This window comes from Pygoscelis adeliae, unplaced genomic scaffold, assembly GCF_000699105.1.
Source record: "Pygoscelis adeliae isolate BGI_AS28 unplaced genomic scaffold, ASM69910v1 Scaffold4, whole genome shotgun sequence".
NCBI lineage: Eukaryota > Metazoa > Chordata > Aves > Sphenisciformes > Spheniscidae > Pygoscelis > Pygoscelis adeliae.
The window spans coordinates 10,026,465-10,051,916 of NW_008824986.1; the positions used below are offsets into that span (position 1 = coordinate 10,026,465).

Here is a 25,452-nt window from a genome sequence, read left to right on the forward strand (position 1 = left end):
TTCTTGTTTTTTCGCCTTTATGTTGACGGATTTATTTTAGCGGCTTGTTCCTGAGGCGGCACGAAGGATTTTTTTCCGCCCCCTGAAGCGTGCGGGGTGGTGGCCTGTGAGGAGGGAGGGAGCCGGCGGGAGGCTCCCTGGGGGACTGCCTGTGGTGGCCCTGTGAGGGGAAGGCCACCCTCAGCCCTCTCCTGAGGATCGCTTGGGGGGTTCCTGGGTGCACCGAGGGGCCTTGAAGGTGGGCAGCCAGTGGGACGGCTGCCGCGGGGCTTTCGTTGTTTCGTGAACACTGCTAAGTTAAGCCATGTGTGGTTCTCTTTCGAGGAGTGGTGGCCTAACCAATAAGATGTTTTCTCTTACAAGTACCGTAGGCCACTTCAGTCCCTGACCTCATCAAGTGGGCTGCTGCCGTTTTCATACTCGGCAGTCTATAAAACTGCTTTTTTAAACTGTTTTGCTGAGACCCGCCTGCAGAAGTGGGTCTCCTGCTTTGGTCAGGATCCACATGCCTTTAATGTATGTGACTTTCTTTTCTCTGGATGGACCAACCACTTCCTCCTCATTTTTGTCCTCTGCGAAGGATGGCAGATGTTTCCTCTGATGGGCTCTATCAGGCAGCCCGGGGGAAATGAGTTTCCCTTTATAATATTTTCCCTAGCAGTCCTCACACAGGTTGGACTTGCAACCCCACAGCTGGAGCAGTAAGTCCATCGCCCTTATTATCCCTGTTTGTGGTGGTTGAGCAGAATGAAAGGGGTCTTGGGGTCACCTCCAAGCTCAAACAGTAAAAGGGTGGCAGTGCCGGAGCTGAGGTTGGAGCTGAGGAAACCACCAGTGTGGTTTCCCTTCAGCACTCCCTGCGTAGCTGGAGCCATCCTGGCACCTGCTGGTGCCTCCTCCTCTGCTGCCCCATGGGTCTTGGTCCTGCTCAACGGTGTCAAAATGATCTCAGCTCCATCCCAGGCTGCTCTGCTTGAGCAGATATCACCAGGATATCACCTGGCTGTTGCGTTTTTGCCATGTGGTCTTCCCTGCTGCATCTCTAGATCTGCTGCTGCGGATGGTGCTGGGTGGGATCTGTGAAGGAACTGAAGCAGTTTGGGAAGTAAATGTGGTGGGAATGAGCAATAAAGCTTCCTCATTCCTGCCGTCTTTTAATTTGCTTTGGGCCAACGGACATGCAAGTCTGAGCATGACTTGTGTGTCTAAGAATATCAGAGATTATTCTCTAGTTCAGAGATTACTGCCTAGTTCATCCAGGAGACAGCTGAAGTTTCTCTGCTGGCTCTTCTGGCCAGTGCCTGCTTTCTTCTGCCAGTCCTGCATGGAGACCATGGGAACAAGCTCTGGAGTGAGGTAATGGAGGAGAGAAATGTGGAGGCAGGCTGGTGTGCATGCCGTGAATTCATTTGAGACCTTGGCATGTTGGTGAAGAGCCTTTTTCCAAAGTTGGCATTGCAGTAGTAGTGTCTCATCTGGTGGCATCAACAGGGCGAGGTGTATCCATGTCTGGGATGGAAAAAGTGCAGCTGTGGTGCTTGAGGGCTAGTTGATTTGCTGCGCTGTGTGGTGCACAGCTTGTGTTCCTGGGTTAGTGGCATTCAGGTTGGAGAGTCACTCTTCCATACTCCATGAGTTGTGTTTTCTATCCAGAGCAGTGGGTCTGTGCAGGACAAATACGGGAAAAAAAGCTCTTTCTGTGGGTCAGGTTACCCTCCTTTTCCTGTTCAATTAAAAAGAGAAGTATGCAAAATCTAAAAAATTCCTGAGTATTACCCGAACATTACCATTTTTATAGTTTCAAGTTTAGAGAAAATTACTCACAGGCATTTTTAATAAAGGACTGCTCAAAATAGAGTGGAGTTGTGATTCACATTAACGAATCAAGACACGAGAGAGGCAACAAAGAAGCCTTTAACCTGATGCTCACTCTTCCCCATGAGTATGAAGTGGAAGAAAGCCTGTAGTTGGGCGCCTTTTGCAAACATGTCTGGCTTTCACTCACCAGCACCCAGAACTGAGCGTGTGTCCAGCACCGTGCTGAGCTATTCTGAATTTTGAGATCAACATGGCAAGAGAGATGTCGCATCTACAACAGTGTGCTGCTTGTAGGGACTTTCAGCAAGGAGCCAGCTTCTTTGGCTCTACCTGAAAGCAAGGAGCATTCACAAAGCACACTTGTAACACAACCCTTGTGAGAAGAATTGTTTAACAAATAGCCAGATAATCTAGTTTGCCTTTTCCGCGGTGTTTTAGTTTGCCCTGCGCTGGCAGTCAGCCTTTCCCGGGTTTAACCTTGCATAGAAGATTTTATCTTGTGAGTCTGCAGAGACGGCTGCTGGTTGTGGAAAACATCACTGACTTACCAAGTGGATTACTGGGCAAAATCAATTTTACTTGGTACATTCATATGCTGAAAAGCAACATAATAGTGTCTGCTTTGCTTCCACACCAGCGAAGGGTAAGTGCCCCAACATGTGTTGGGAGACCCTACACAAGTCTGAGAGGCGACTGAGTGTTTTGGACCATATTCATCACCGGCGTAATTCTGATGGCATCGTTTTGGCTGACTGAACAGGACCTGCAGAAATGCCTTAGGTATACATGCTGATGTATATTCTGCGTCTGTCTTTACTTAAGTGTTAAACATTCCCTGTGAGCATTGAGAGCAGAGACCTTCCCCATGCTCCTTGTGGCTTCTTTGGTTGATATATGGTGTTTTCCCTCCTTTTTGTCAAAGTGCCCTCTGTTCCAGAGATAATGCAATTGCTATGCAGTGCCGTGCAAATACTCTTCTGTATTTGTATCTCTTTTCTATTTAATTATACTGTATAAATGTCCTCGGTAAATTTGATAAGTTGGGTGAAGGATATTGATTTTCGAGTCTCTCTTGTACAGGGCTCCTTGTAGTAGTGGCAGCCATGCACCAGGCCTATTTCCCGAGGAGGTTTTGAAGGTTCAGCATTTAAGTAGCTACAGGATAACACAGGAATTTCTTTCTCTACACTCCCAGTTGAGCTGCTGATTGCCGGGTTTAAGGCCATAGAGAAAACATTCGTATTGGGTGCGTTTTTTTAAAGCATTAGACTCATGTCATCTGCAAAAGTAGGTGGGAAGGGAAATCAAGATACGGAACAGACCCATTGCCTTTATTCTTGCAAATAAAGCCTGCTACCAGCTTTGGGAAGAAATGAGAGAGGGATGCTCCCAGGGTCGGGTGAGGTCCTGGGGCACCAGTGGGGACTCCAGGCTTGTGGCCAGGCAGCCGCCCCCCTCAGCCCTCCATCACCCCACAGCTGATGGCGGGGCAGGAGGAGCGGGACAGAGACCAGCAGGCATGTGGGGAGGTGGACAGGAGGAGAGGGAATTTGCAGGGTTAAAATGGGAGGACCAACAGTTATTTTTAACTGCAGTTTTGAATGTGAAGTGTCACCAATGTTAAAAAAAGCTCCTGGTAAATAGTGGGGAAGATGCACGCGATAGTGGAAAGCCAGCTGCAGCTTTTTGTACTGTTTGCTGCTGTTTGTGAGGAGGCTGCGAATACTTGGTTAGTGTTAATGTTTTAATTTTCCTTTTCTCAGCCTGAGGTCTCCCTACACAAGGGACTTTCTTTAAACTGTGCTTAGCTTTCAGCCTCTTAAGATTATTTTTGTTCTTCAAGAGGAAAAGAAGGGAGAAATGTAGATATTTGTGCACTTTTGCGCTTGCTTTCTTCGTGTTCTTTTGGAACATGAAATGTTTTCCTTTCCTTTTTCTATGCTGAAAATTGAACCCTGATTTTTTCTGGCTAATTTCCATGTATTTCTCATACAGGATTTTAGCCTTGATCTATAATGCAGGCCTGTGGCTGTTCTTGCTAAAACTTTGGTCCCGCCAGGGCTTTCATTATAAATCCTTATTTTCAGTAGCAAACTGCTTTCTGCAAATGTCACCTCTCGGAGCCGGACGGTTTGGGTGGGTAGGGGGGCAGCTTCCCTGCACTGCCGGGCCCCTCACCTCTCAGCCATCCACCCGCAGCTCCCCAGGATTTGGGAACCTGGGGTTTCAGCGTGTTTGCCTGCTTGCTACATTAAGGCAGGAGGCTGGAGCCATTGCGGTCCGTCATGTCAGTGATCCGTGGGATAATGCATCCCCAAGTAGTGGCCGTTTCTGTCTATTGTGTCACCGATCTGCGCATTAAAGGGACCCCGAGTAGGTGTTGCTACAATAAACCATAACAGCTCTATAGGAGCCGTCACAGTTCATTGCATCAATAATCTGTGTATTAAGGCGTCCCGAGCAGGCCTCAGCACACAATGGACCGTTATGGCTCCAGATGAGCCTGTATAAATTTAGGTCAATAACCTGAGTGTTGTTAAATCCCAAAATAGCCTTGCTGCAGCAAGCTGGCAAGGCTTATAAGAAAGATGTGTAGATTATGCAAACCTGTGGTGGTTGCAGAGGATACTCTGACTTACCGCTAAAGGTTAGTGGCGGGAGAATTATTTCATCTTATTTATTACTGTTACCTAAATCTCTCTCCGCTCACTTGGCTCCCTCCTTCCCTCTCCTTTCACTCCTCTGGAAATTAAACCGCATAAGCGATGCTGGAAGAGCAGCAAAGGCGAGATGCAGAGGGAGAGACAGGGATGAAGGGATGGGAGGAGCGGGGAGGAGGCAGTGTTTCTCAGGTGAGCCGTCCCAGAGCTGCCCCGCGTCCCTCTGAGCTCTTTCCTGTGGGATTTCATGGGACCACTCACACATTTCCATCCTGACTGCACTTACGCCTGACTCCATGGGGCTTGGTGTTGTCTGGAGCATGAGTTTTGCATGAGGGGAGCCCCAAGGGCAGGATGGTCTGTCAGGGCTCCCCAGACCCTTGCTTACTCCAAAAGCCACCCTCTATCCTCATCCCTGACCCGTTTCTTGATCCAAGCTCTCCTTGGTCCTTGATGCCCCAACACCCATCTGGACTCTCCTTCTCTCCACGGTTCTTAGCATCCTGCTCCTTCCTTCATTTCTCATTTCCCTCAGACAAGGCTCTTTTGTAGGTAGGTGGTGGGGAGAGGAATGCCTTCAGCACAGGACGGAGAGGCTGGTTTGCATTGTGGGTGTACGCCTGAATGGAGACGTAGCCTTGAACTCTTGAACTCTTTTTTTTTGTAGAGTAAAGCTGCTATGTGCTGAAAACAAACAGGACTCACTCCGATGGAAAGAGGTTGTATAGTGGGAACAGATCTTGGACTACAAGAAACAGGGTTTTCCACATTTCCATTTTGAGACTTTCCATTTGAGATTTCGCCAGCAGTCGGGCAGCAAAAGATGAATTAGCTGAGCTGTTAAAGGTATTACATGTGTTTCCCCCTTCGGAGACTTGTTAGAACATATTTTCTTCGGTGATAGTAATAAGTGTTACAAACAAAACACAGTTTTCCCCTTTGAATATTCCTTTACACAGAGCATCATCTACATAAAAAAAAAGTACGTTAAGCAACATGAATAGCTTCAGGCTATTTTATTTCATGTTGCTAAGTAAGTCAATGCAGATGAGGACTTTTTATGTAAGAGTGGCTTGTAAATATAAGCACTAAGATAAGGGCAAATTATAACTCCAAAGATTTCCTGGAGGTAGAAGAGTGTCACTGCTCCTTTCACTGTTCCCAGTCCAGGCAGAGCTCCCAGGACAGGCTCTGCGAGATCTGACAGAAAAAAAGCTTGAGATATCTGTGATATAACGAGAAACACAGGGAGTTTGTGCCATATGGGGGAGTTTGGTGTGCTAGTGGGGGGCTGAGTCTCCTGATCCATTGGACCATGGTGCAGCTGGGGCATGAGGGGCTTCACCTCTGCTCTTCAGGTGAGCTAGGTCCATCCTGAGTGAATGGTGGAGTCTCCTGCCAGGCAGTGCTTACGGTTCCTCCTCTGGCCCTCAACTGAGGCATGAAGGTGTGGGCTGGTGTGCACCGCTGTGCCCTGGGATGTGGGCATGCGTCCCCTAAGGAACTGGGCTGAGGCCACCAAGGTACCTTCCACGATACATAGCCATTGTCCTGCAGTAGTGTTTGGTCACTGTGGGGCAGGGCCCAAGGAGAAAGTCCTGTGTCGCTGCTGTGAAGAGCCACGCGGGTCTTCATGTAAGATTTAATTGTCTGATCCTGATTATGGAAGAATTAAGAAATTACAAGTGAAGGTCAGTATTCCAGACTTGGAGCCACTTCAGTTGTACGTCCTGTAGGTCTGTAGGTGGGCTGTACTGGCAGGGATGAGGGTGCCATCATGTTCTCGTCTTACGTCAACCCACTGATGCAGCAGCACCTGCTTACAACTCAGGATACGAGGTGGGAGCTGCTGCAGGAGTGGGGTGCCTTCGCAGACAGACTGCCAGGCAGAGATGGCGCAGAATAAGGAAGCACTGTACTCCCTGAGTATACCATGTGTTTGCTTGTGAGGATGCAGTCATCTAGTTGCTTCTTTTATTATTTCTTTTATTTAGGAGTGATACAGAGCCAAGGACTTGCAAGAGTTACAAAGACAGGTGGTCTTGGTTTTAGCATTGGTCTTCTAGCATGGGCACCTGAAGGAAAGCGTTGATATCCAGGGTCCTTTTGGTAGTCTTGCTATTGCTGCGCTTGCTGTTTTGAACTTTCTGTTAAGGAGGAATTCAGGAGTAAGTTGTGAGTATTGTGGCAGTATATATTACGTACAGATGTTTAATCAAATCCTGCAAGGCAGGAGCGCTGGGTGCTGCTGTAGTGCGCTGCAAAATGTGGCCACTGCCTCTGCCAGCCCTGTACTTTTGGTCGGAGACCAGCGAGGGAAGTGGGCTTGGCAGATCGGCAGCACAGAGTCAGGGGGACGGGAGAAACGCGAGGCTTTACAGGGGGGCGCGGGGTGCATGTGTGGCGGGCGGGGGACACGGAGGTTGGGAGGATGTGGCTCCCAACCACATGAAGATTTTGGTATGCAGCTCGTACTCAGGAAGTTTGGCCACCCTGATTACAAACATACGTATATTTGGAGATGTATAGCGAGATATCTGTCTCTTTCCTAATTTGATTTGTATTTAGATGGAGAGAGGAAAACCACCGAAGCAGGGAAGTGGGTGGCTTTTTGTGGTTTCCTAGCCAGCAGAAGCTGAAAACGGTTTAAAGTTCACGTTTAGCAGTATAGTAGTAACTAGAAGGAGACATCTGAAGGTAAGTGGCCATGTCCTACCTCTTGGCAGTGAGGAAGCTGGATTTGCCTTTGTCCAGCTCCGGAGACAGATGAGCTCTCCCGTCTAGCTCCGGAGACAGGTAGTGGTGCCGTGGCACAATTTACAGTTTTTCTCGGTTAATCGTTTTCAAAACTTAAAACATAAACTGCTGTTTGTGAGAGTAAAAAGGATGAAGGTTGCTGTGTTGGAGTTAGTGGCAGGGAAGAAGTGAACTGAACAAAAGCAAACCTTGGAAGCAACAATAGCTGCGCACCAAAGTGTTTATTTAACCAGGACTTTTTTTCATAGCTATTTCATCTTATTTTCCTCTTGTCCTTGCTCTTGCTTGCTCACCTATATACAGCGTATGGAAATGTTGAAAAGTGGCAATTACTAAATAAGAGTAGTCAGAAACTGTTCTCCAGCAGCTCCATATGGGCATTAGTGATGCTGTTCGCAAGCTGCGTGCTGGCACTTCACTCTGCAGTATAAAATGCCCTCTAATGGCCAAGTAACTGCATAGCTCATCCGACAAACCAGCAAATAGTCATTTTTCTCGGGGTTTCTAATTTGGTTGTGCTGATTTTGGTACAGGAGCAAATAACAGCCTAAGTAGAGGAGAGCTTTTGTTATCCAGATGTGCAAACAGCCAAGGTTCACCTCGCTCCAGCATTAGTCTTTGCGATTAGTGAAAATTAGTAACAAGTAATGTAAAGAACTCTGGCAAAATGTAGAATGAGATTTTATTTTTCAGTATGGCAGGGACCTTTGGAGACTGTAAGATTATTTATATATCATTTCCTCTTGTTTTATTTGAAAAGTTAAGGGTAGTTTCCCAGCCAGTTACGTGCTGTAGCAATATCAGCGTGCACGTTATCAGTGTCAGATACTTAGAAAAACAAGATAAGAGAGGCTGAAGGAGGCCCATGATTAATTAGCAGATGGATTAGGCACTCTCAAAGCTAAGTGGATAATTTGGGTTCAGCTCCTGGTTATTGTTTTGCCCACCACCAGGCCCCTGAAGGCTGTCGGTGCAGGGTAAGCAGAGCATCAACTGGCTTCACTTCTGATGCCAGAAAGAGAGATGACAGTTATTTTCTTTAAAGCAATTTTCTTGCTGTCTGTTTGGGTTGCTTGTTTGTATTTTAGCTTTAGGAATGAAAGGAGTGCCAGTTCTGGTATTTCCTAGTTTTACTTGAAAACTCACAGAGGGTCTGTGGAGGGCTGTTACTACCTGACAAGGGACCATGCCCGGATCTTCTTTTCTCAAAGCCGAGAACTAGTGACTAATGTTGGAAAGTAAAATTGGAAAAGAAAAGTTGAAAAATAAAATAGGTATCTCACTCCCCTCTCTTTTGTACCATGGCTATTGTGGCAACTTGAATATTGTCATTTCGGTAGGTCTTCATAACATCTTTCTGGCTACCGAGAACCCGGTCTGGAGCACAGTTTGTAACCTGAAATGCGATTCTTAAAGAAACTTTAAAAAAAAATACAGATCCAAACAAAAACCTCTCTCATGCTTTATGCATAGAGAGGAAGGAAAATACTACAAACCCATATGTCTTTTTTTCCTTTGAAGGGCATATATATATATAAAATTGTGATTCTTCTTTTACCGAGTCAACAAGTAGCTTTGATGGAGTAGAATTGATGAGGGATACTCACAGTGACTTTCAAGGACTGAAAGGAATGCAGGATCAGGCCCTCTATGTCATCTTTGAAGCCTTATTATTTTAGCACAGTCTGTGTCTTGTTGCATAATGTTTTAAGATGTGGTCTGCATCATTATGTAGCGTGTTTAATTTAGCAACAGATGTGCAGGCTCATATGCTGTTATGGTACATTTTGTTCACTCATATAATAGCAAGTTCCTCAAAATTGTTACCAGTTCTTCAGCACAAGACTCCTACAGCATGTTACTCTCCATTTCTGTAGAGTGAAGAATAGAAGAGCTCTTTATTTGCCATCAGCAGGTGCTAACGTGGGAGTACTGGCTCTCCGTGAAGCACATTTAACCTGCTGCATTACTGCTTTCTCTGCCAGGCTGCAGCACCCAGTGAGTTCACTTTCCCCAGCAGTTTTCAGGGGAAGGCACCAGGTAGGCAGTGGAGGGGCAGGACTTAGGTTGTTAAGTTTCTGGGCAGAAAACAAGTGAGTCACCTAGACAAAAAGCGCTTATTGCCACCTGCGCCGTCGTCCAGTCCTTCCCATGGAGAGGTCTTAATGCAAAACACCGCTGAATGCTCTGCGGCAGTGAAGTCATACTAATAACTAGTAAAAGCATTAAACCTAATTAACAACGGTTTTGTAGCAAGAGTCCTGTCCTCACTGTCTTGAGGGTGCTGAGGGTCCATGGTAGGGTTGCAGGCTGTTGGGAGCCTGGCACTGAGGTTTGATTAACAGCCAAGGTAGTTCTTCCAGAAATTAGGAAAAATCATTTTTTTTGTTCCCCAGCATGCTATTTCCCATGCAATGGCTGAGAGCATTTAATGGAGCAGGAGAAGTCCAAACATTGGCCACACAGAAACTCTGTGATTCCTCTTCCCAAGTGTGAGGGTTTACATCCCTCAGGCATTTAAAAAAAAAACGACACCACCCTTTTTTTTTTTTTTTTGGCTAATGAACATCTATGTTCTCACTACCCATATAAATGTTTAATCCATTTTTGGTTCCTGCTGGGCTATCGGACTTAATGGTGTCTTGACACTGCGAGTTCCCCATGTTGTTTTATTGTTGTTTAAAAGAAAACATCCAAAAAAGGGATCTCAAGAAGGATCGTGTTGTCTGTCCCTTCCCTTCCATGCGCTTCCCTCCTCCCCTGCGGTCATGCCAGGGCTTTAGAGAGAGGAGAAGATGATGGGGGCTGAGCTGGGCATCCCACTTAAGGATGTGCCGCCAGTGTAGGGAGGAAGGATGACACAGTGTTCGCAAAGTGTTCCTTCTGCATTGTGCTGTCTCCTTTGTCCGCTTCCCTCCCCTGTCATTATCTCTGTGTGTCTCCTCCTTTCTTTTCTCCGCATTTCCTTTCTTGCGCTGAACTCCGCTTCTCAGCCCCTCCTGCCCTCCCCACGGCAGCTGCTGACGTCTGAAATGGTCAGCCATGGAAATGGCCAGCTAGTTCAGAATAGTTAACACACGGTGATGCTAACGCAAAGCTTAAACAGTTCACAGCTCTGAGGGATGTTCTTGCATTGAAATCTCAATTCAAGTGCGACCAAGTTTTGGAAAACTGGACCTTAACACAAAGGAGGCTGCAGGGAGACTTGCCCTTGGCATTGGCAGATACTAACTTCACGATTATGAACCGCTTGGTTATCCTGGTCTGCTTCCAGCTGAGAGGACTGATGTCCTGCAGTAATCACAAGTATAAAACCTTTTCCGGGAACCTGTCCTTTCCTGAGAGCCTAGGAAATGTCCAACGGTATCGATCAAAACATTTGGACTGGATTTTCCCCTGTTTAAGTAAGGAGTTGTACATGTGGAAACCCGGTTTAGATGTGAGGAAGGACAAAAATTTTCCTTTGCTGTTTGGAAATGGAAGCTTTTGCAGTTTGTGGAGCTAGGAGTTTTCTGTAGTAGGGAATCTCCATTTTGTTGATGCCATATTTCATAGAGGGTAGAAAATGTAGTCGGAAATTGTGAGCAACAGGTTTCTGACTCCACTAAGGGTCTGGGAGTGTGTGCATGCTTTTTTTGTTTAGAAAGATGCTTGTATTCGAAGTTAAAGAGGAGTCCCACTTAACCTACGACCGTGTATTCATTGGGAGAAGTGGTGCGTTCGTACCACTTGTTCATTCACACCTCAAAAGGCAGCAATCTCAGTTTTATTGCATCCTAGCCGATGAGCTGCATTTTGGGCAGGACTCACAGGGGCGGTTGCACGATGCTTACCAAAGCCTGCGGTGCTGCAGTGGGGCTGTGTGCTTGCATCAGCTTCGGCTCGTCACAAAATGGGGGGTAGGGAACACCATTCCACTTTCCCAGGGCTGTGCACAGAGAGGGAATGTGTGAGACACGGTTTTGTACAGAGCGGTGGCTCTTAGTCACCTGCTGGGTGCCGCTGTGGTTTGATGGTGATGCCTGCCATGGATGCTCTAAAATAGATGGTGCCCCTGTTCCTGGCACTGTGTTTCACAGCACACCTATGTGTGCTGTGAAAAGATGATAAAACAGTGCTAGCGGAGAGAGAGCTTAGAAGACAACACATTCTTTGTGAAGTCACCTTTCTCTTCTTTTTGTCTAACGGTGCATTTTATTTTGGAAAATCACCTTTGCTTTGTTTTCCATTGAAAGCAGGAAAAATAAGCCCTAATACAGCTTTCTCTGCTCTCATTTTCTGGCTCATGGATTGTGGTATTTAACGGGCAGTATTAAGAAGCTATTTAAATGTGTTACGTCAGGATTGTTTTTTTCCTAAAACATTGCATTTAAATATGTTCCTTCTTTAAATAAATAACTACTGGGCTATCATCGTGTCCAAGGGTTTTCAAGAAAATTTACATTTTGAAAGACACTGTTGGAGGCTAACATGGCCATGCAATTACTGTATGCAAATCACTTCACTTGTTTCCTAATCTTGCTGAAGATGAAGTAAAATTTTCGTGCGTGCGCCTCTCTCTCTCAAATTTCCTTATACAATGAGGTTTTCTTGTATTTTAATTGCTGACCATGATTTTTGTTCTGCCTAGCCTGATTGTATTTATTTTATTGTGGGGGACATTTAGCCTTGCAATTGTTTTGAGATTGTGTTGGATGTAGAAATCATTGAGGATAGATTGAAGTTGGGTGCGCAACTAATTGCGTCCTCCATCCCACAAATGGAAGAACTGCTTTCTTAATTACAGCTTCATACGAAGGCTGGGGAGCATCCACTTGTTTCTGTGCCCCGCGCATCTGCTTTTCTCCATTTTATCCATCCCTGCCAAATCCTGCTCGGCAGCTTCTGCCACATTTTTAATAAGTCTTCTGAGTTGGGCTTTTATTGCTGGTTGATATCATTATGGACACCTGTCAAACAAAGATGGAATAGTTAACATCATTAGGAAGGAGTTCATTACATTAAGCTGTGCAGGATTCTGATAATATGAGCAGTAATTTCTTTGATTGTTATTAGTTTCTTTTGTAGAAAGTTTTTCTCCAGGGAGTAATGCAGGGAGTTGAGATGGCAGGAGAAAAGAACTTTAATGGAAGCATTCATCCATCAGAAAATGCACTCTGTCGAAATTAAATACACTTTGCATATTGATTTTGATTGGGAAAAAAAGGGGAAAAGAGTTGCAGTCCCAACATAATGAACCATTTGAGCATTTTCAGAACAAAATGCTAACTTTTTCTCTCCTGACATGACTTTTTTATAACCTGGTACTTCTCCCTGAAAGTGGAGTGGGATGTAATAGAGGTAAAAAATCATGTGTATACTTTTAAATGCTGATCATGGAAATGCTGTTAGCTACTCTGGCTTTAGCTACGCTAACAGTTTAATTTTTGTTGTAAGAAATATTTTGACTGTAGCAAGCTTCTGCCTCTGGAATGGAAGTTTTTGGCTTCTTTTAGAATGTTGCATTAATTATTAATGTGAGTAGGAATCGTGCTCTTTAGCATCCCTATGTTTAAAAAAAATCAATTAATTATTGCTATAAATCTCAGAGACTATGCTGCAGTTGCGCTGCTGGGAAATTGGCCATTAACTACCAGGAAATCGCCTATCTTCCCTTAGTCAGAATTCAGTTGTACCAACACAACCCTTTTCCTTTTATAAATTAACTATCAATGTGATGCATAATTGATAAGCATTTATAATAATAACAATAATCTCCATGAAATTGTCATCTCGGTATGCAGCGGCTTTGTTAGAGCCTTTACCCCTCGCATGCTCAGCCTCGCCTATTGCGTTTGTTAACTGTGTTTTCTGGGAAGTTATTGCTTCACAGGCGTGTTTTTAGGAGAGCCATACGCTGTTGCGGAGGAATAAAATGCAAGGTAGAAACGCCTGGCCGGACTATGTGAATATGAAGAACCTGAAGTGTTTCGAGAGGATGGGTTAAGTGTTGCTATCGCTGCTCTACAGAAGGGGAAGCAGCAGTTGAGGTTACAGATGTCGCCCAAGGTCAACTTTTGGACATCAGCCTGGATTTTCCTGGTTCGCGATGTCTTCTGCTCGTGTGTCCTATATTATGTGCACCCATCGGTTTTTTAGTTTGTCGTGAAAATTTTGTTTGCAGATAATGAAGTGTGAAAATTCACCGGCCACAGAGGAGCTGTTTTTGTTGTTTGGGGGTGAATTTGACCAAGTGGTACTGAGTTTGTGATTATTACTGGCTCTTCAGAATATATTTATTTTTTAACCCTTTCTAGTACTTTGTATGCAGAGTGGTTGAGACTTTGCAGTGTGATACAGATGGCCACTCAGGAGAGGATTTCTTGCTGTGCTCACGCTCGTGCCTGTCTCCCTCTTCCCCTTCTCTCCTTGCAAGACCTCAAAAAATGTGGTGGTGTTTTGCTTTGTTTCTGGAAATCACAGCTTTCCACTAATTCTGCTCTTTTGGCACCTTTAAGTAGGCTTAAAAGGGTGGTGGATGGCTTGGGGGGGGCAGAAGCCTCTTGCGCAGGATGCGTCCCTGGAGGTTTTGTAGCTTGTATCAGGGTCATTTGTCTTCACCTTAAAATATAAAGGAGGATATTGAATCACTGGTAGTATAGCATAACTCAGTAAAAAATTAGTGCGTGTAGTGTTGAATTGTTTGAATTCAGTTGTCAGCATGAGGTCTCTTTTTTGTATGTCTGGATTCATGAATACTGTTGTGGAACTTGCTTTGAAAAGCTCATACCTGGATTTTACAACGAAGCTGTTGGGTAAAAGTGCCACAATGGCACGTTCAGGGTCTGTAGCCTGAGCTCAGGTCGGAGTGTTCAGGGATTAAACGAACCTTTGGCTCTCTGTAGGAACAAAAGCATCAGACCTGAGAGGGTCCATTTAGGGTCTTCCTCTGTGTCGCCAAAATGCAGAAAAGCCTGCAGCTGTTGTCCTTTTGTAGAGCATTTCTTATAAATCAGCCACACATACCGCTTTAGGATTGCTTTATTTCATCGGCACTTAAAAGTGTGCATGCTAGAAATGACAGCTCTGGCACCCAAAGTTTAATGTTAGCCCTTCAAGTATGAAGGTAAAGACAGGCTACAGTGACAGCTGGAATATGTATCAAGGTCTAGTTGCAAATTCAAGGTCCACTGATGGCTTTTACAGGGCAAGGCTTAAATAAGACATGGAAGTGGTTTGTGTGTGTGTATGTGTGTGAAAGTACTGGAAGAGCAAAAGCTACTTTCCCTTTTTTATATACTCTCTAATAATCTTTCAGTGTCTGTGAGCCTACAAAATAGCTTAATGAATTTTATCTGCTAGAAATAGATTTTTAAGACGGAAATAAAACTGGGAAGGCCATACAGCGCTTCGGCAGCTCTTGTGTACAATGCTGTTTTTTCTGTTCACAGGGAAGATAAAGGGGCTGTAAGCTTGATTTGCAGTATAAAATGTGTGACCGGTGGGACGCTGGGGTTGGAAGCACTAAACTCGCAGCTGTCCTTCTAGAAACCTGCTCTGCTGCTGGGGACGGGCAGGTCTCACCTCATGTGCTGGAAATCCTAATGAATCCTTTCGTTTCTCTGCAGGATCGACAGTGGCGGTATGCACGCCGATTCCTGTGAATTTTCCTAAGCTCCTGGGGGACTGCTTTGCTTTTTGAATCAGAAAGTTACAAAATACTGTCAAGAATGGCACTTGTGGATAAACACAAAGTCAAGCGGCAGCGACTGGACAGAATTTGTGAAGGTAAGAGTATGCTTCAGTTTTTCTATAAAAGCTGACAGATGGTTACGGTAGAATATGTAATTTTTCCTTGTTTTTTACAGCACTTGGACATAAAGACATCCAGATCCAGGACTAGATCCCTTGTCCTCAGTGTAGGCTCAAAATACAGTCATACCAATGTTGAAACATTGGCAAGGGATATACCGGTTACTCATTTGAAAGTCATCTGTTGTCCTGTGAACAGGATTTGTGTTTAATTACCAGGACTTTTCCTTTTATCCTAATTTCTACTGAAGTGATCTAGTCAGTCCCAATTTTAAACATAGCTTAAATTTATACTGTCTTCAGAAAAGGGTTGTGCTCTGTTAATGTGCTGCTTTCTGGAGGTCTCCTCTGGCTGGAGAAGGCACTGGGACACACAGGCTGGTGCTGCAACTCTTCCCTCCCTTCCGGCTCCAAGCAGTGCCAGTTCCAGTGTCCAAGACTTCGGACATGAGCCCCTACCACTGCTGCCCTCGGGCTGGCTGCAGGGCAGGGAGAGTGCTGTGCAAGGCATATGGCTAAAGCTCAGCATCCTCCATTTCCATGCAGCCGCTCCCATCCTTTCCCGGTTCAGGCTTTGGCTTGCTTCTCGGAGAAAGGCAGCAATTTGGCTGTCTCAGAGTTGATTCTTCACTCAGGGGGCATGAAAGTGGGTAATCTCCCATAATATAGACTATCATCATATGGAAAATTTATAGGTCGTTGTTGGAGCATTTCTTAGGGTTTTGGGAGAATTGTTAGAATGGCTTTTCTTTCATCGGTGTGTGGTGATAGGGCAGATTTGCTGAAAATCGTTCTTTATTAATAGTATGTTACAGTGTCACAGCACAGGTGACTTTTACCTTCTGTTTATTTAGTTTTCCAGCAGAAAAAGTCTGTAGGTAACATTTTCTTATTGTAGCTCACATAGTGTAAGTTGCTTATGATACAAATCAAGTGATGGCAAACAAGCTCTGACTTTTTTGGTGTACACTCCAAAAATTCTCTTATGCCAGCGACACTCGTGAAAGTTTTACCATCAGCAGCAAAAGCAGAACAGAGTGTTATTTTAGGAAGAATATCTTGTGTCGTATCTCTTAAAGACTTCCAGTGTTTATCTGCTCTTAAGGAGATGGATAGTGGCCTGCAGGGTAACAATTTGCAGTATTACTTGAATGCCAATGAGGTGAAATAGGTTTTGCTCGTGGATGAAAGCGCAGAGCTCACCAGGGAGTTGTACTGTGTCCATTTGAGCAAAAAGTGTGGGGCTTTTTGGAGTTTCTAGTGAGAGTAAAATGTTGATCAGCAGGACAGGGTGGGTTTTGCCTTGATTTTTGTGTGTTATATATTGCTTACTTTAGCACATCAAAGTAAAACTCCCTTGCTGTTGCTTTAAACTTGTCATGAGTTACTTAGCTCTATTAATTTTGCTCTGTTAATTTCGGAGGGGGGAGGCAAAGCAGAGAAGATGAGAGTTAGGAAGGAGTATCCAGGGTACACTGCAGTGTGGAGCTGCATATTTCTCCTATTGAATGTCATAAACACTCAGGTGTAGTACACTATCTCATCTTCAACATTTACTTTGAACTTGACTTAAAAGAGCTGTACCAGCTGAGTCTGGATTTTCAAAAGCTGCCTTCCCGGTTTGATGTTTACTATCAGATCTAGCTGCTGAGTGTACAAGAAATTCAAAAGGATCATACGACAAACCTGCTAACGGAGCTTTAGATGTGATTGAAGTTTAGATTATTTTCCTCTGATATATGAGCTTTTTTCTTCTTTCTTGGTCAAAAGATATTCTTTTCTAATCTGTAAATGTGCAGAAGACATAACTTTTTTAAGTATACTTTGTCATTTGCCACTTGTTTTGTGATTTGATTGAAATGATGGGATTCACTGTTGTAAGACACTGCTGTGTGGTATTTATAAGCAACAGATTAGGACTGAGTGTAAGCAACATTGTAAAAATTACCTTGAAAAATGCAAAAAGCTTAGGATTTTCCAAAATAATAGACTTGTAGGCCAGCGGTATACTATACTGGCATCTCTGACGGATATTTTTTATTACAGGCTCCTAAATTTGGATTATAGCATAGTAAAGCACTGAAGAGGGGCCATTCCAGCTGCTGTGAAAACACACTTTGAAAAAAAATGAGCATTTCTCTTGGTTTTGTCTTGAGAGGTATATGGAATAATCGGAGAAAGATGATGAGAAGTTAGGGAACTACTACAGCAGACTGATGAGAGGAGTCTTTGCTAACAGAATGGTGGTGTTCAGTGAGAAGAACCTCTACGGCTCCATCAAGCCAAGTGCAACGTGGTCCAAAGAAGTTGCTTTTAACGAGTTCCTGTTCTGTGGAAGCACTTGTGCAGCTTTTCTCTTTCAAAAAGTGGATGGGATACAAAGCTATATTTACCTGATGAAAAGCTAAATGTTTTGTAGTACGTAGGTGGATTTCTGTGCTTTTTATGAAGTTGTGTATACTGTACCATCCATTTTACTATTCACAACACAAACCCTAGGAGAGTTTGCTAGGAACAGACTTTATTCCACACAGCAGGATGGTGGCAGGTCTGGAGGTGAAATATCCTCGGGCTTCGTGTTGTAGTCACTATCCATACTGCCAAACAATAATACTTAATGCTTCAATTCTTCATTGTACTGTACGAACTGCCACTGAAGAATTCTTCTTCATATGGGCTTACTAAAAACATAACTAGTCACATGTTGAGGAAAATAGCTTACAAAGTGCCGCAGTGTTAAAAGAGCATATTAAGAAGCTGCAGTGTTTGTATTACTCTGTTAAGTGTGCATCTGGCGTGGAAAAATAATCCAAGCCATACAAGGGGTTGGTATCTTTGAAAACACCGTTTCATAGCCTTTATGGGCAGGTTTATGAGTCTTCCAGGAAGAGAAGTAGTTCAGTCTCATTGCATTACTCAGCTTGACCAGTTCCTCTGTTTTTTTTAATATATAGTTATGACATTGTCATGGTTTAACCTCAGCCGGCAACTGAGCACCACGCAGCCGCTCGCTCACTCCCCCCCCGCAGTGGGATGGGGGAGAGAATTGGAAGAGTAAAAGTGAGAAAACTCGTGTGTTGAGATAAAGACAGTTTAATAGGTAAAGCAAAAGCCGCGCACGCAAGCAAAGCAAAACAAGGAATTCATTCACTACTTCCCATTGGCAGGCAGGTGTTCAGCCATCCCCAGGAAAGCAGGGCTCCATCATGCGTAACGGTTACTTGGGAAGACAAACGCCATCACTCCAAACGTCCCCCCCCTTCCTTCTTCTTCCCCCAGCTTTATATACTGAGCATGACGTCCCATGGTATGGAATATCCCATTTGGCCAGTTTGGGTCAGCTGTCCTGGCTGTGCCCCCTCCCAGCTTCTTGTGCACCTCCAGCCTTCTCAGTTGGTAGAGCACGAGAAACTGAAAAGTCCTTGACTAGTGTAAGCACTACCTAGCAACAACTAAAACATCGGTGCCTTATCAATTTTGTTCCCATCCTAAATCCAAAACACAGCACTGTACCAGCTACTAGGAAGGAAATTAACTCTACCCCTGCCGAAACCAGGACAGACATCTTTGTATGACAGTGTTACTTTTTCCTCTAAGCAGGCTGTTTTGAAGAAGTGAGCTGTTTGCACCAGGTAACGGATTTTGCTCTGTAGAAGAATAAGGGTGGGATAAAGGGTGCAGACTTGAGGGGATAAAGACATTTTATAAAGACATTTAGAGCAGTCTGTTAAGAATTAAGCGAGTTTGTGATGCCCATCTGAATGAAGCTAAGTTGGAGTGTGCTCGCAGTGATCTTGGCTTACCCATTTCTTTCTTTTCTGGTTGTCCCAGAGAGTTTGGGTGCTGATTCTGTAACTGGATCCATGTGGGTGGAAAGATGTATCCAGTCAATGGCTGGGGCTATTGAAAATAATATATGCAGGGTGGTTTACATAATTCCTGTTTGTGGAGTTGTGTCTAATTACGTAGCGGGTCAAAATATGCTTTAGAGGTGGAGCTGCCGGTGCTGTGTTTGGTTAGACTTGTCCAGCACCCCCTAGTTGAGATCCTGTTCCCATTAGCTTGTAATTTTCCCACATTTTAAATTTGTTTGAGCTGAAGTTTTCCATTCCATGATGCATTTTTACCTCAGGGTGAATTAAAAAGAAAAAAAAGTTCCAGCAACAATTGTGGAGCCATGGCTGAGTGGGAGATGGGTGTTGGTTTTGCTGTGTTTGAAACAAAGAGAGCCATGGTCCTGCAGCCACGGTACCCGCCTGCTGTTTCGGATAAAAAGGGTCTGAATTTTGCAGCAGAGTTGCTGTGGTGTCAGGAGTGTGCCTGTTATTGTTCCCAAATTTGGGACAATTTCTCAGCCTTTGAAAGAAATGAAGTGAGCACAGCTAACACAGCTGACAGTTGTGTCATGTGCTCTGTAACACTCCTCCGGGCACAGGGGTGGCGGGTGCGAGGCGGGGACCTCTGCCAGAGCTCAGGCATGCAAAGGGGGAGCAGCAGGGTTAGGTGAAGATGAGCACAGAGTAAATCGGAGCAAGGAGGCAGGACAGAGCCTGCCTGAGGAAGGTGACAGTAGGAGCTCAGACAACTGGCCCTCAAACTTAAGTGCTGCAAGAAATAAGGTTACCCTTCTATCCTTCATGACTGCCCTGATTTTAATTTGTTATGGCGGTCTCCAATTGCATGATCCTATAGGTATGTGTGTTACTTCTCCTTGTCTTGCAAGCCTGGCAGTTTCCTCCTGTTCTTCCTCAATGCTCCCAGCCTCCTCTGCCTCCCTCTGGCCAGCGGAAAGTGAGTGAAGCTCCAGGTTGAGGAGAAACTGTGGCAGGCCCTGCTAAGATGACAGAATGTAGGCAAGATGTGCAATATTGCTGATACGCTGTTTTCCTTGCTGTTTTGCTGAAGGGAAGGTTCAGCTGCAGAATCTGGCCGCAGACAGTTGTGTCTCTGGCTGCGCAGTGTGCTAGTCAAGGTGGCTTGTTGCAGTGTGCGACTCTCACAGCAGCAATTTCAAACCATCAGCAGCAATAACCCTCAGGGCAGAAGCTCACCTGCCTTTCATTTAGGAAACAACAACAGAGAGATATTAGCTGTAATTTTTTCTGTGCTACTTGTGGCAGAACAAGGTGTTCAGCAGTGCCTCCAAGAAACCCCAAGCTCAGAAGACCGCAGCATTCCTGGTGCATGGCATCCATCATTCCCGCAGGACTCCGGTGCTTACATGAGGCATTCCCATGCAAGGAAATAACTTGAAGCATCACTTCTGCTGCCCAGCCTGCTGCTTGCTCATCTGTTCTTTATCCTGTGCTTCTGTGAATATGGTTAAAAAAAAATTAAATAATACTGGGAGCTAGACAGGGAGTGAGGACCAGCCCCCCGCAGTTGCTGGCAGTGTTTTTGGGAACAGCCTGGCTGGGAAGCCAGAGGAGAAGCTGCTGTGTCAGCGTGCAAGGTTGTGTTGTCATTTCCTCATGAAATGTAGAAACTTAATGGGGACATGGCAGTAGTGGTGGCACATCCATGATACAGGATGGCAGTGTGTAAAAAAAGGGGTTTCCCAACCCCACTGAATTCCTCTCTGATGATCCCATGTGCTGTCTCTGCTCCATACCATTGCAACTGCACTACCCTGCTGCCTTCAACACCAGTGCCATGAAATTTTAATGCCTGGCTTTATAGGTTAAAGTTTGCACTGACATTTATGAAGCAGTTAAGCTTTCAACACACGCCCTGAAAGTGGCAGCCCTGAGATGAACAAGAAGCAAAGAGAAAAAATAATTGCATGGCCGAATGAGCCCAGACATTTTCTGATAAGAGTTTTTGCTTCAGGATTTGTCATTATCCAGTAGGAAATCATGTCCTTACACGTCAGTTTGTGCCACCAAAGCCGTCTGTACTTTGCTACATAGCAGAACTGTTTGCAGTGCCAAACAAGCCATTCATATTCTTTGTTTTCTTTCAGGTCCTTTGATATGTCTAATGGCCGATAAATGCCAGCACAGTCACATAATACTTTTCAGTGCTTAATGCATGAGTCTCTTGGCTTTTTGACTTACTGACTTATATTCAGAGTGGCACCCTAGTGTCCTCTTTGGATGAGGCTTCTCTGGTACTACCCATAATTCATATTTCCTTTAGGAATTCCTCTAGTATTTACCTTCCAGTCACTATAGTGTCTATGCGTGGCGTTGACCCTCCACATCCCCTCCTTTATCAGTGGGAGTAGGGCACTGTCGTGGATACTGATGGCTCTTGGATAGGTCTGAGTCCTTTCATGCTATAGTCTTGAAAAGCTTGAATAAGCACCTTCCCATGATACACCGGCCAGTTGGGATGGTGATTTTCTCTCCATTCTCATATTTCCCCATCGATTTGGTGGCCATTCAGAGAAAAAGGAACAGGAGCACTTGAACGACGTACTTGCATTTTCAGGCTGAAGCAGGAAACTCAAGATGAACTAGGAAACACCTTTGTTCCTCCAGCAGCCAGTTTGGTTGATTGCTCGTTATGTGTTTGTTTGCAGTGGTGTCTACTCTTTGCTGGATTTTGACCAAGCCCTCATTAAGGAGGGTGTCTGCTCTGAAGAGTTCACAGCATAGAGCACCTGATGGTTAAAACAAAGTACATAATGATCTGAAAGGGAGGTGATGTCAGCAGCTGCTGCTTGGAGCAAAATCCACGCGTCCTGCAGCAGTCGTGAGACATCGTGGCCCTAGTGCTGCACATCCATGCATGTGTCTGGTCATCGCTCTGAATTACTGAGTTGGGGAACTCTCACAGCTGCAGTTGCTGAACCATCCACAAACAACCCAACAACCAAAAATCCAGAGAATTTTCTGCTGGGTTAGTGGTCTGGGTTTCTTGCTGAATATCCAGCAGGATGTGGGGAGGGTGCTGGGGAGCACGATGTGAGTGGAGTGGGGAGCAGAGGAGGTGGGAGAAGTGTGGTAGCACTGGTGGGAGCCTAAAGCTGGCTCATTTTTTTGCAGAGGTGGGAAGGGGTCTATGAAATGAGGCTGGAAATTTGGGGAAGGAAAGGATGGTTTCATCATCAACAAAGTTATCATCTCGGCCATGACTGCATGAGGCTGGTTAAGTCGTTTCAAGGGTGGACAGAAATTCTGTATTCCACACTTCCACCTGTGATGGAAGTCAATGCAAACCATATCCAGTAATATTTGAATAGATATTCTATGTAATGCTAGGTACTCTGGTAACTACAAACCTGGATCTATGGCAGGGGTGCTTTTTACCTGCTCTTTATTTCAGTTTCTCATCCATAAAAGTGGACTTAATATTCACACTGTCAATTATTGCTTGTGGTGCACTTCCTTATCATTAAAATCTTACTGTTAAAAAACCAACCAACCAACCAACCCTCAGTAAAAGTGCCCCTGAAGAATTGTAATGGTTCTGGCTTTTCAGCAGTATTTGAACACTGTGTCCTTGAAGTCTGGGCTCACACACCACTAACAGCAGAATACGGAATAGGTTCTCATTCAACAACTACAGTCCATTCACGCTAAAAAAATAGAGGAACCTTGCTCGTGGAAGCAGATAGGAAAATGTGCTTAAAAACTACAAGGCAGTCAAAATGAAAGTTTTACAAGCAACCTGAATTCTGGCGTCCTCTCGTTTTCCAGGCCTTAGTGTTTTGTTGACATGGTATTGTGTAGGAAATAATCAGTTATAAGACATTGTGGTACTTGTAATGCCAGAAAATTAATTGTTTCAATGGTCAGCATTTCTCTCTCAGTCCATTGTATGTCTGAGGGTCTCGGGAGTGACTGGGCAACTCTGGAAAGTGGCTGCCTCCAATTCCTGCTCCTTTGTATAACGTAACAGTGGCCAAAATGAGTACGTTTGATATTTGGGTGGAGGAATTTTCTTCCATTCTTGCAAATTTGAATGCTAGGTAGCATCTGATAATACTTATTTTTTCTGCTTAGAAATAGAATCTTATTATCTCAGGAAATTCTTATCACCACTAATCATTTGATGAGAAACAATGAGTTAAAGATGATATCAACTGTGGAAGAAACTGCTTGTCCTGAGTAAAAGTGACTTATTTAGAATAAATATAGACCTTTTTTTTTTTCTCGTGGGTTTCAGTTTCTTTGTTCCATGAATATAAAACACAGTACAAGGATTTCCCCCCCACAATAAAGCTTTTTATACATCTTTTTTTTACGTTTCCACCTCAAAGCACATACATAAACTATCAGGCTTTTAAGGAAGGGTTGCTTACCACATTTTGCCTAGAGAAAAGGCAGAGTTAGCTTGTGAGATCCTCTGCCATTGCACCCTGTGCTGATTTATGCTAACTGAAGATCTGTCTGGCTGCTCCAGATCTGTCTGTTTTGCTCTTCTGAGAGTCCATATGAAGTTCTTTGGCCTTTATGGATGTTTCAGAAAAATCACTTCAAATTCATACGAAAGCTGGATTACACCTCGTTTTACCAATGGGGGCAATGAAAAGTATGACATCCAGCAGTGCTCTTAGTTACCTGTTCACTGATAGAGGCATAGCGGGTTTGGGAATTACTTGTTATTAATAAGTTTTGTTAAAATATTAAGATTTTTTAAAAATTGGACAGAATCCTATGGATGAAGAAAGTTCAAGCAACCTCAGTGGGTTCACAGGCATTATTGAAGCTTATTGACCTTATTCCGTGATTCTCAAACCTTTTCCTGTGCTGAATCAAGAACTCTCTATATATGTAAGTGGACATCTGCTTTGTGAGAGAGGCACTGTGTAGCTCATATCTACAGGTATGCTGTTGTCCTTACAGCATGGAGGCATAGGCTGCTCAAGTAGTCTTCCAGTTCTGTGTAGATGTTTTTTCTATGCATTCACTTATATGCTGTCTATCTCCTGTGACGTGCCATAGGGGGATATGCATGACAAGATGTAGGACTTGAGCCAGATATGAAGCCAGCCTGACAAAGTCCCCCAGGCATCCGGTAAAGAGTAAGACACATTTAGATAAGGTTACAGACAAAAATTTCATTAATTTGGTATGAAACTTTTTTGTAATAGATATGTGACTCAAGCTATTGCAAGAAGGAGAGCTCCCCTTTCCCTGAGACTTGAGTGCTATATGCAAAGAAATAGGAAAAAATACTTCTATTGTGTTCTCCTTGCGTTTAAGCCCACATTTATGGTAACTTAATACATGTCTAACTCTTAATTCTGCCTTGTATTTTCCATTTTCCCCAGCCTTAAGACAAGGCTCCATGTAACACGCTTTATAACTTCATGTCATTAATTAAGAAACAATTACAGCTGATGACTTCAATACCATCAACTTAATTTTCATCCTTACCACATTTCCCATTTAAATTAACTGGTTTATGGATTACCATGTTGTCATCATATCTGGGTTTTTTCTCCTTACTCTAAGTCCTCCCCTGCATTTAAAGATTACTCAGAAAAATTATAATATCCCCAGAATATGCAGCAAGAAGCTGCGTTAAGGGGTTGTTGGAGCAGCGGCCTCGGGGCAGCCCTGTTGCCTATTCCCGAGCTCTGGAGTTTGGGAGTGCTGCAGAAGCCGCCTCCAGCATCCAGGGGGTGGAAGCTGGCTGCTTTACCTCTTCCAAGTATGTGATGGGAAATGATCGGTCCTTGGGGACAGATGAGAACGGGATGGATTTTTCTTCAAAATGCCAGAAAAAACTCGTATCTAACTCCTAAGTTAGAATCTTTCAAGGAGTGATGGCCTTTGGATCTGGACCAGACTTTTAGGTTTGATTCTGATTCTACTGAATATTTGCTATTAAATATTTTGACAGGAGTAGGACATCTGGCTATACTAAAATAAAGCTGCAGAGAAACACGTTACACAACTTTTCTTTTATACTTTTTGGTATCCACAAACAGATGTAATGGATAGAAGTGCCAAAACAGTGAAGGTGTTCATTATGTCTTTTATATCTGAGCACTTTCTTCAAAGAGCAAGTTTCCTGGAGTTGGTTCTGCATTTTTGTTGCCTTAAAATTAAACATTGATCATTTCTTAATGACACTTTTATATAGCCCATTAGCTACATTTATTATTTATTTATTTAGATTGTCTTTTTAATATTTTAAAAAAAACACTCTGCTGCCATCTAGCACCTCAAAACTTACTAAAAAGCAGCTTCAGTTCACAAAATACCCTAGAGTTCTAGACTGACACTCATTTTTGAGAGAAAATAGTGTTGCTACCTGTTAATGATAACAGGTATTTGACTGAATCAGCAAATGAACCTAAGCAAGGGATGTGAGGCTGGCAGCTTTGGCCTCGGGGTCACAGAATCATAAAATCATAGAATCATTAAGGTTGGAAAAGACCTCTAAGATCATTCGAGTCCAACCGTCAACCCAACACCACCATGCCCACTAAACCGTGTCCCTAAGCGCCTCATCTACACGTCTTCTAAAT

General features: G+C 44.2%; 1 protein-coding gene across 1 annotated transcript in view; it reads left to right on the top strand.

Moving 5' to 3' along the window:
* Positions 1-2,529: 2,529 nt before the first annotated feature.
* CTBP2 (C-terminal binding protein 2) overlaps positions 2,530-25,452 on the top strand; it is an 80,256-nt gene continuing 57,333 nt past the window's right edge. The window contains exons 1-3 of the mRNA XM_009325865.1: positions 2,530-2,598; positions 5,146-5,324; positions 14,843-15,002. Coding sequence (XP_009324140.1) covers positions 14,945-15,002 — 58 coding nt within the window. The 5' untranslated portion in view covers positions 2,530-2,598; positions 5,146-5,324; positions 14,843-14,944. The remainder of the gene's footprint in view (positions 2,599-5,145; positions 5,325-14,842; positions 15,003-25,452) is intronic.